Genomic DNA, 12005 nt, shown 5'->3' with positions numbered 1-12005 from the left:
GTTTAATCTGAAAGATATGTGTAAGGCAGGAAAAATAAGACAGGGACTACTGCAGGAGTCATAATTCAGGAGATTTAAATGCATAAAGAAAAATAAAAAAAGAACTTCTAAAATGTAAAATTACCTTCTCCAGGAAAAGATGTTTGTAGGTTTCCATTCCCATTGCATGTTGATCTTTACTTCGAACTTGATTTAAAAACCAGTGAAGTGCATCATCATAGCACTCAGAATCTTCTACTAAACAATGCCATAAAATGTCGACTTGCTCTAAACTTAACCCTAAACAAAAATGATAAATTTTATGCTTTATTGATTTTAGAGGGAAGGTGTGAAATACACTACGGCTACATAGCTCACTCTGGCCTATGCTTGTATTCTACCTGCCTGCATCTGCTAAGTGAGATATTGGTGATTTACCACATCTGACTTGTGTTTTATAAATTATTCAAAAAAAACTGCGCATCTCCTTTTGAACATATGTGTATATATAGTTTGTTTTTCATGAAATACATACGTTGTTAATTACTGGTACTAATTACTTATGGTTTTCGGTCTAAAATTTGAATCAGGATTATATAAACCATTGTGGCCCTAATTGATTATACTAAAAACAGCTAGAACCAAATATGCTGACAGCATATTGTTTCTGAAGACAGGGTTTCTCTGCAGCCCTGGCTATTCTGAACTCGTTCAGTAGACCAGGCTGGCCTCAAACTCAATAGATCCGCCTACCTCTGCCACCCGAGTGCTGCCACCAACTGGATAGTTGACAGAATTTCAAAAAATAGTATTTAAAAAAGAACTTCACTAAGTTTTGCTATTAAAGTAGATATATCAGAGCTAGTGACATGACACAGCAGTTTGAGAGCATGTACTATGCTTCTAGAGGACCCATAACACACATTAATTGGCTTACAACCAACTATACCTCCAGAGGACACCTCTGGCCAAGTGGGAACCCACACTTGGATAACATACCCACACAGACATATGCAACATACACATAATTAAAAATGAAATAAAAACAAGATATTGCATATGCATAATCTAATATGACTAAAAAAACCCCACAAAAACTGTTGTATGGCTGGGGATATAGTTCATTAGTGCAGGATGAGGCCCCTGAATACAATCTTCAGAAACACACACACATACACACACAAAGGAAAGTCTTCTTGAAGGGTTTAGACCTACAATAATAAGTCTAAAGGATAGTGTGTGTCATGGTCTTTAAATGTGAATACATCACTGTATAACAGTAACAACAGGCTTTGAGCTTAAAATTCTACTATCTTGGACAGGATTACCTGTCCTACCTGGAGACAATCATAGATATTTTGAGGATTCAATTCTAAAGCTGAGGATTACAAGAGTAGAAAGCATATACAAAAGCTGTCCATGGGAGATAGAGGATAACAAACATTATTTTTATAAACTATGGGAAAATCCCTATGAAGAACAAAACAAAAGTGCATGAAATGATGAAATACAAAGGATTCCCTTCACCAGATTCAGATGACATATACAGAGTATTCTGACCCAAAAATCAAAGGATTCCCAAATATAACAAAGAAAAACAGATTTTTTAAAAAAAAGCTCTGTAGAATGAAACAAAAAACATTACAGGCAACACAAGTCTAAATATGAATTTAAAAAAGACAGACAAGCCAAAGGATTTTTAACTTCCTGAGTTCATTCCAAAGCCTACTGTGGTTTCCTACACTATGGGGGTCATGAAATACCAAAAAGCCCGTTACTGAGAAATCAAATGGCATTCCACAAGAGAAAACATTTACCTAAGTATCAATATACTATGAAAGGATTTATGACTTCAGTCACTATAATTGTAGCCCTCAGACCGTAAGTCCGAAGAATTTTAAGTTCAAAGCCAATTAATGCTTTCCAAGTAGTTTAGGACAACCAGAGCCATAAATCAGACCCTGTCTCAAAAGTAATATGTGGTGTTGTAGATGTTTTCTAAAAAGAGCATGTGTTGCTTAGAGCCAACTTGAGGGCTGACAAGATGGATCAGTGGTAAAGAGTGCTTGTTGCTCTTAGAGGAACAGAAATCAGTTCTAAGCATCAACATTTGAGAGTTCAAAAGTTAAAAACTAGCGCTAATTTCAACTTCAGGAGATCTAATATTCTATTCTAGCCTTGGTGGGCACCAGCACACCACCCCCCTTGTGACACACACACACACACACAGAGCCATGTGTTGGTGGCACACGCCTTTAACTCCAGCACTACAGAGGCAAGAGGATCTCTGAGTTTGAGCACGTATCTCTTTCTGTCTCTGACACTGAGACACATACACACACACAGTAATGTGTTGGTAGTACACGTCTCTAATCCTAGCACTATAGAAGCAAGAGGATCTCTGAGTTTGAGGCCAGTATGGTCTAGCTGGACTGCAGAGAATGTTCCAGAACAGTCAGGGCTACTCACAGAGAAACCTTGTCTCAAAAACCAAAAAAAAAAAAAAAAAAAAAGAATAAAAAAAAAAAAAATTAAGATAAATCTTAAAAGATAAAAGGTAACATAAATTATAAGTAATGTTCAGTACGTTAAGTAATGTTCAGTGTGTTTTAAAAAGAATAAAATAATAGGTCGGGGCGTGGTGGTGCACGCCTTTAATCCTAGCACTAGGGAGGCAGAGGCAGGTGGATCTCTGTGAGTTCGAGGCCAGCCTGGTCTACAATAGCTAGTTCCAGGATAGGCTCCAAAGCCACAGAGAAACCCTGTCTCAAAAAAAATCAAAAAAAAAAAAAAAAAAAAAAAAAGATAATAGTTAATAGTTAAAAGATTCCACGATAAAAAGTATTGTGGCTAATTATAGTGAATTATGTAACTAGACTGGCTAAAATTCACTGAACCACTGAAATACATTCAATAGGTATTAGCATTGGTTATTTTTATAAATTTTTCAAGATTGTTCTTTTTAATATATTAATGTACCCAGCATAATTAAATATAACTATACTATGTTTGTAATATTATTATCTTCTGAGTATAGTGGTTTGGGGGTTTTGTTGATGGTTTTATCTAGACATTAATTTTTTGTAGAGAAGCTATACTACATAAAATAAACAAAAAACTCAGCAGTTATCAGACATTGTTTATAATGATATTTGCTTTTCCTATCTCCATATGATGTTTTATTTCTTACTGCTTTTAGTCAAGTAACGTACAATAATGTAATAAAACAGAACATAAACATGCTATTAAAAAGATGTTGTGTTTTACCTTTAAAATTATTATGAAAAGCCATGGGGATGTTTTACTTGAAAAGTCTATCAAAAATATTTTCATGGAATTTCTAATGCCAATATCTAGATAGGTTCAGGTACCTGTCCCTGACAAGTCAGGTATCTAGAGCCAACATGGCTCTAGAGAGATTCCTTCAAACTGTCCTATGGTCTCCTCATGTACCCTTAATAAGCACATGCGTGTACAAACACACAAATAAGTTAAAAGAAATTAAAACCTTACTGAAATGATCAGGTGATCCCAGAGTTGAAAACACACAAGTTAGGAACTGAAGTCGAACTTGAACTTCAGCACTATGGCTGTACCTACAAAGAACCATTCAGATAATTAACAGAAGAACCCATTTCTTTCTTCTTTTTTATGACTTTTTGATAATGAAGAATGGCCTTGAACTCAAGGCACCCATCCTGCTTCACCAAGCACCAGGATTACACGTCTAGGCTACCACACCCAACAAGATCCTACATCATTTAGTAAGATGTTTAATATTCCTAATCATAATGTAGGAAAAAAAAATCATATACAGTTTACAATGCCCCACTGCCTTAATTATACAACTTTATGCATTTACAAGTTCATGGAAAATTTTGGCTATAATGAAACTTACTTTCAAGTTTGTTTTTTAAAACCTTCAAATTTTTTAAATACTTATTTTATGTACATAAACGTTTTGCCTGTGTCCACAGAAGTTAGAAGGCATCAGATCCCCTCAATCTAGACACACAGATCTCTATAAGACACCATGAACCAATGTCTTCTGTAAAATAGCCAGTATTCTTAAACACTGAGCCATCTTACCAGCCTTCAAGTTATTTTTTAAGTATGTAAATATAAAAAAACTCAAAGATAAAAACCGAAAGTGTGAAAAATCATCAGTAAGCAAAAGATATGCTATTTCAAAATTATATTATATTCATATAAAAGTTAAGAAACAAAAGACTATATGTTAATCTGTAATGCACATGTTATATCACTATCCATGTAGATGTTATTTAACTTAATACTGTGGAAATCTAGTTCATAAAAAATATCCTATGCAAAGTTGGCACTACAATTATTACTTCAAACTTAAATAATTACCTGAACAAAATTTAATAGTAACATAAAAGTTGTTATGAGCCTGGTTCAGTAAATTAATTAGTTCACATAATTTTCTAGGAACTGGGTTTATACGCATCTGCCAAGAACCATATCCTAAGAAAAGGGAAGGATTTGGCAATAACCCCAATGTGATCGTCTGAATATCAGAAAGCAGAGTTCTGTATGTATCTTACAGATAAAAAAAGGAGTCACTGAAAGGTCACTGACAGGACAGAGAGTGAGAGTAACAATTGGATTTCCATTTGAAGAACGCTCCAGCAACACACTGAACTTTGATTTGAAGGATCACTTTCTGTGATACGAAACTAAACCATTAGTTCTTATCTCTGTTACAGAATAAAAGACACATTGAGTTTCAAACTGCTCAAATTGCTTTGCCAACATATAGCAGCAGCCAGCCTACTCTCTAATCTATATCATAGTTAACAGATAATTCTGACAACCTTGTAATAGAAATGTTTATAATTTTTTACTAAGTGCAAATTTTCAAAAGTGTCATAAAGTGTCATGTTACTATAAGAGATCAAAGGTTAAAAGTTTTATTCTAGCCAGGCAGTGGTGGTACACACCTTCAATTCCAGCACTCAGGAGGCAGAGGCAGGAGGAACTCTATGAGTTCAAGCCCAGCCTGGTCTACAAAGCAATTTTCGATACAGCTAGGGCTATTACACAGAGAACTCTGTCTCAAAGTTCCTAATGCTGCGACCCTTTGATACAGCTCCTCATGTTGTGGCGACCCCAGCCGTAAAATTACTTTCACTGCCACTTCACGATAATTTTGTTACTGTTAGGAATCACAATTGTCTATGTTTCCCACTGGTCCTAGAAGACCCATGTGAAAGCATGCTTCAATCCCCAAGAGTTCCGCGGCTCACAGTTTGAAAACTGCTGTTCTAAAGACGAAGATCATCGGAACCTTTTCTGTTTTTCAGTAACTATCTAATGTATTAGGTGCTTTTTGTGAGAATGAAAATAGCTTGATTAGGAGAAAAGACCAATAGTAAGCAACTCACAACCTAATGTGTTATCAAGATAAATTTAAAATTTAAAAAAAAAAATTAAAAGGCTTTTAGTACCTTCTAGCCTTTAAATAGAAAGGCATTTTGTAGTAGAAGCATTATGAACACAGAGGAACAGAATTTATAGGCTTTGCTTTATAGGTTTGCTTAAGCTTCTTTCTTAGACACCCTAGAACCATTCACCCAGGGATGGCATCATGTTCAGTAAAAAAGTTTTTCTTAGGCCAAACTTCAGCATTTCTGTATTATAATCCCCAGAGAGGGGTGAAAAATGCCCCAAATTCATGAGATCAGTGTGTTTCAGAAAATGAATATTATTACACAGTCTGGAAAAACAAAGAAAGTACACCAAGGCAGTCTCTACTTTGACTATGAATGAATATTCTTATGGTATAATTTGGCGAGATTTCACCACTGAGTATTCTAAGGTTAAGGTCAAATCAGGCTCTATACGTGAGATCCGGGCCAACAAAATCCTGCTTAAAAAGTAAATAAAAATAATTATAAGTGCTAAAAACACATTAAATTAGGATTAAACATAAATCCTAGCTCCATTCTTTACTGTATGTGTGACGTTGGGTCAATTAAATCTATTGTTTCTTATCTTTAGTGTTCTCATTTGTAAAATAAGACTGTTTCCTCAAATGGGTTGCTGTGTATCTTTAAAAGGTTAGCACTTAATTCTTTTATTGATAATTGTGTACAAGTATAAGGAAAGGAGGATGATGAATGCACACCGTACACGCAATTGTAAGAGGACAGAGGACAATAAGTGGTATATTCATCAATCACTCTCCACCCTATTTTGTTTAGACAAGGTCTCTAGGGATGGTCATCTAGAGATAGCTCCCTGGTTAAGAGTTCTGACTGCTCTTCCAGAGGACCTTGTTTCAATGCCCAGCATGTGTATGGTAGAGCTCACAGCTATCTATCTGTATCTCCAGTTTCAGGGAGTCCTATGCCCACTTCTGGCCTCTGTAGAGAGCTGGCATAAAAATGATGAAGACAAACAACATTGTTGTACATGAAGGAAAAACACGGAAACACATAAAGTAAAATAAATAACTTAAAAATATATTTTAATATATATAAACATATATATTTACATTTTAAAATAACAGTATTACTACATTAGGAAAATACACTTTCTGGAGAATGTTTACTTTTAACTAACTACAAGGATTTTCAAATAATTTCAGTAGCTTAAGTTAACCAAGTTCCAAGTTAAAACAACCTACCTTTACTAAGAATTATGGGACTAACATCATGAAAATTTAACATAATGTCTTTGATTTTCTTTCTCTTACAATTTTACATAAAAATAGTTATACTGTTTATATATTAAAGAAAGGAAAGCAGAAAGTTATCTGTTAGAGAACTAGAAATCATTTCACCTACTCAAAGAGGTACTTACAATGCATGCTTCTGTCTTCCCTCTCTGAGACCTTGAATGTAATACACCAGATTGTCAAAGAAAAGCTTCATCATGTTCAGTTCTTTTTCTGCCCACCTGGCCCAATTAAAAGAAAATAATAATTTTAAAAGGGAAAGAGAATAAAAGATATACCTGAAAAAGATAAAGTGTAAGACATCTTCAAATGTGTAAGTTTTTGTCTTGATTTGGCTTGGCTGATTTTCAAGACAGGGTTTCTCTGTGGAGCCCTGGCTGTCCTGGGACTTGTTCTATAGATCAAGCTAGCCACAAACTGTTGGGATTAAAGATGTAAGTCAGCATGCCCAGCTGACAACAAAACACCTTTAGTCCCAGCACAAAGGAAGGCAGGGTACATCTCTATGAAGGGCAGGCTGGTCTACTTTGCAAGTTCCAAGCCAGCCAAAGCTGTATTAATAAGACTCCGCTCCCAAACAAACAAACAAAAAACCCTCATAATTTTTCCTCCTGGGTTGAAGAGATGGCTTGGTAGTAAAGACACTGGCTGCTCTCCCAGAGAACCCCCAGGTCCAAGTTCCAGCACCCACTTAGCAGTTCACCGCTATTACATCAATCCCTGAGGGTAAGATACCTTCTTCTAGCTCCCACAGGCACTGGACCCATGTGATACACATAACATGAAGAGAAAACACCCAAACACATAAAATTTAATTAAATAAAATTAACTTAAAGTAAGAATTTAAAAAGTTTTAATTCATTACTTTATTTTTCATGGTTTTTTGGATTTTTTTGTTTGTTTTTGCTTAAGTGTTCATCTGTGCACCACTTGTATGCAGTGCCAAAAGGAAGCCAGAAAAGGCTGTCAGCTCCACTGCGACTGGTGGTTTTAAGTTGCCATACAGATGCTGAGAATCAAACCCTAGAATGGCACCTGTGCTCTTAACTGTTGATTCATCTTTCCAACCCCATAATTAGGGTTTTAAATAAAAAAAAAAAAACAAACTAATACCCATGAGGGGACAAAAATACTCATTTGGTTTTCCTTTGTTTTGGAGACCACCTGATGAATTCACTATGAGCAAGAACTGGCTACAGAGCAAGCACCAAGTGAAGTAGGCAACAAAGTCAGATTGTCTTAAATCAAAAACAATACATAAACCAAAAGAAAAAGCCTAAGAGATTAGAGTGTGAGATATACATGATACACCAATTGCTGAGTACTAAGCATAGAAGCGCAGAGCTTTTTCCTATCAATGTACTACCCTTCAAGGAATTATTTTAACATTCATTAATCATAAATCTCCATAGGTATAAGGGAATAATAAGGTAGAGTTAAGATTATCACTGTAAGGCAGTTTTGTACCATAATCTAGTGAAAGGAAAACCTAAGACAACGTGAATATTTATTTTACTGCAGATCATATTCAGTATTCTGCAGTGGTCACATATAATATTTTGGAGGCAAAAATTCAAGTTTCAAAATCTTCAAATCAAGACTTAAAATAAGTCTTTAATCCCAGCACTCAGAAGGCTGGGAGTTTGATGCCATCCTCCCAGTCTACAAAATGAGTTTCAGGACAGGCTCCAAAGCTACAGAAAAACCGTTTTTGATGAAAACAAAAAAAAAACAAACAAACAAACAAAAATGTGTGTGTGTTTGTCTCACATGCCTTCTCCCTAAAATTAGAGCATCAAATGCTACAGTATTTCAAACTACAAAGAAAACAAATTTACCTATAAATAAATAATGTTCATATGGAGAAAAGACAGAAAAGAGTAGCAAAATATTTAAATTATAAAACCTAATTTCTCTCCTTAGGCACAGAAAAAGCTACTACGAAGTCTGTTAATATAATTTGCAAAAAAAAATCTTAAAAAGTATTTTGTATCTTTTATTCACTTACATTGTAATCCAATGTGTATCATAACTGCTACCAAACTGTTGAAAAGTACCAAACAGTTTTGGAAGAAGACGAAGTGAAATCACTACTGATCTGAAACAGTAAAAATACATATTCATAGAATAAAACAAGCAACTCTAGAGTATCACAGAAATTCAGTCCTTAAGAATCTTAAACGTAAAAGTTCTTAATGTACTTTACACAGAAGTACATCCTTACAAAAATAATTTTGTTCATAATGCCTATTTATGTTTGGAGGCAAAAATTCAAGTATCAAAATTTTCAAACCAAGACTTAAAATAAGACTTAGGGAGCAGTTGTGGTGATGCACGTCTTTAATCCCAGCACTCAGAAGGCTGGGAGTTTGATACCATCCTCCCAGTCTACAAAATGAGTTTCAGGACAGGCTCCAAAGCTACAGAGAAACCATTTTTGATGAAAACAAAATAAAAAACAAAAATGTGTGTGTGTTTGTCTCCCATGCCGCAAGACACATGTGGAGGCCAGAGGATAACTTCTCTAAAGGTCTGTTCTCCTCTTCCCTATTGTTGGTCAAATGGAACAAACTCTGGTTTTTAGTGTGGCAGCAGCACCTTTACCAACCTGTGCTTTCTTTTCAAAATAAACCTTGTATGGAGAGCTGATGTTTAAAAGACTGCAACAAGGAAGTTGCTCTGCTACTTACAAAATCACCACGCAGAAACAGGCCGTCTGTGACTGGACTGGTTTAGTGCCAGACTTCACAGAAACATGCAATCATGTCAGAGAGGGAGCCCTCTTTCTGGTCTCATTCTTTACTTTTGCAGAAACAAGGTCTCACTATTTAGTTCAGACTGGCCTCAAATTTACAATTCCTCTCTTAGCTTCTCAAGATCTGGGATTATAGGTGTGTTTGATGATAAATAACATTTTCTACATTGTAAAAAAATCTTTTACTGGAGTATGAATGACAAAAAAACTTTATATATTTTATGTACTCAACTCTATGAATTCCTAACTTCATTCTTTTATACAAGTTGAGACAAAAAACCATTATCTCCTTAGAATGATTGTTTTTAGATACGTTAATTTCACTTCTTCGGCTTCTTTATATACAATATGAGAACGTTCAAGAACTTTAAGTGCAGTTTGAACAAAATAACACACACTGTGCTGCCAGTATCAAAGATAAGTTATGTATGTAAGTATCATAATGAATCCAATTATTTAGAAAATAAATGCACTCTAATCATTAAAAGAAAAAATACAACATAGTATTATTAATCCTTTGCTTATGGTAGAGAGTAGCTGATCTGGGTGTTGAATAAGAAGAGAACTACCACTGAGAGACAGTGCTGACTATTAAGAAAAATATCCCTAAGCAGAACATGGAAATCACAACAGCTGAGAGGTGACTGTATCTATATAGTAAACACTATGAAAACACACCCATTCTATACAAGAGCATAGAAAAAACTGTTACTCAACAAGAAAAAATTGTATTTCTTCTTTACCTGTTGTTCCCTAAATTTTCAAGGCAGCCTTCAATGAATCTCATTCGAATCTGTCTATCCGTAAACCAACAAACCAACGAACAGAGAAGTTTCTCTGCCTCATTTATTAATCCTTCAGAAAGATTAACCTACAAAAAAAATATATAGTTACTACCTATCTTGACTGCATTTTGTTGCAATTTTTAAGTCCTTCTGGATTTATTATACAACTTACTGCATCATCATCTTGCACTATATCCCATAATAAAGTGTTTCCTTTCTTGCAGACATTATCCAAATTAATGTCTGTCACAGCATTACTGTTGAATTGATGTTTATGAACTGCAGGTCCTAAAAGACAAAAGACAAAACATTATAGAAGATGACAGTGGAGTGTAATCAGAAATGACAGAATTTGTAAATGAGCAAATCCAAATAAAAGTTTACGAATAAACTTTGAGATTACAAAATATTAGCAATTACTTCACTAATGAACAAACAGCAATAGGTCTGTTTATAATTAAGACTAAAGTAAAATAATAGTTTTCGTTCTATTGTCTGTAATAATTTTAATAAACATGAATATATCATAACAAGAGAACTGTATGAATTCCTGTAACTCTTATGAAGCATATAGATAACTTATCTGAAATAAGACTTTAATCATGAGCCGGGCGGTGGTGGAATATGCCTTTAATCCCAGCAATGTAGGCAGAGGCAGGCATAGTTCTATGAGTTCGAGGCTAGCATGGTTTACAGAGCAAGTTCCAAGACAAGCTCCAAAGCTACAGAGAAACTCTGTCACAAAAAAAAAAAAATCCTTAGTTTTTTGTTATCTATTTATTTATTTTTGCAGCCTGACTGCTGTTTCCCCTTTTTCCAGTCCTCCAACCTCACCTCCACTCTACATCCCCACATCACCTCCTCCTCCATTTCTATTCAAAGATGGGTGTCAATCAAACACGGCATATCAAGTTGAAGGCTTGATAAAGCAAACCAATAAGAGGGTAAGGGTTCCAAAAGTTGGAACAAGAGTCAGAGACAGCTCCAGCTCCCACTTTTAGGAGTTCCAAAAAAATTCCGTATCTATCACTCTGAATAAACTCAAGTCCAAGTGGATCAAAAACTTGAAACATAAAAGCAGATACACTGAATCTGACAGAAGAGAAAATGGGGAACTGCCTTAACGCACCGGGCACGGGGAGCCACGTCCTGAGAAGAACGCGAAGGTGCTAAAACAGGACGGCGTGAGACTGAAAAGCTTCGCAAAAGACACTGTCAAAAGTACAAAAAGGGGTCTAGAGAACGAGAAAATAACTTCATCATACCCATGTCTGACAGAGGGTTAATTTCCAAAATATATGTAGAACTCAAGAAATCAAATATCAACAACACAAATAACATGATTAAAAAACGGGGAACAGATCTAAACAGAATTATCAACAGAACAATCTCAAATGGCTGAGAAACACTTAAAAGAAATGCTCAGCATCCTTAGCCATCAGGGATATTCATATAAAAATGACTCTTACACCTGTCAGAATGGCTAAGACCAAAAACACAAGTGACAGCTGCACCAGGCAAGGGCACGGAACAAAGGGAACACTCCTTCAATTCTGTTGGGAGTGCAAACTTGTACAGTCACTTTGGAAATCAATATGGCAGTTTCTCAGAAAATTGGGAATTGATCTACTTCAAGACCAGCTATACCACTATTGGGCATATACCCAAAAGACACAATCATCATAACACAAGAACACTTGGTTTTTTATTTATTTAGTTTTTCTTTCTTTAAAAAAGAGGAAAAGGTTGAGCATAGTGGCATATTGTATACCTTTAACTCTAGCAC

At 35.2% G+C, this 12005-nt stretch overlaps 1 protein-coding gene across 1 annotated transcript in view; it reads right to left on the bottom strand.

Annotated features, from left to right (window-relative positions):
• Positions 1–12005, bottom strand: part of Usp34 (ubiquitin specific peptidase 34) — a 178177-nt gene that overhangs the window by 92591 nt on the left and 73581 nt on the right. Inside the window, exons 17-22 of the mRNA XM_038324438.2 lie at positions 10392–10507; positions 10178–10305; positions 8688–8777; positions 6805–6900; positions 3493–3575; positions 125–279 (exon numbers count right to left, since the gene is read on the bottom strand). Of these exons, the coding sequence (XP_038180366.1) occupies positions 125–279; positions 3493–3575; positions 6805–6900; positions 8688–8777; positions 10178–10305; positions 10392–10507 (668 nt within the window). The remainder of the gene's footprint in view (positions 1–124; positions 280–3492; positions 3576–6804; positions 6901–8687; positions 8778–10177; positions 10306–10391; positions 10508–12005) is intronic.

The sequence above is a fragment of the Arvicola amphibius genome, chromosome 1 (assembly GCF_903992535.2).
Source record: "Arvicola amphibius chromosome 1, mArvAmp1.2, whole genome shotgun sequence".
Lineage (NCBI taxonomy): Eukaryota > Metazoa > Chordata > Mammalia > Rodentia > Cricetidae > Arvicola > Arvicola amphibius.
The sequence above is the reverse complement of the archived record's forward strand: the minus strand, read 5'-3'. Positions and strand labels throughout refer to the sequence as shown.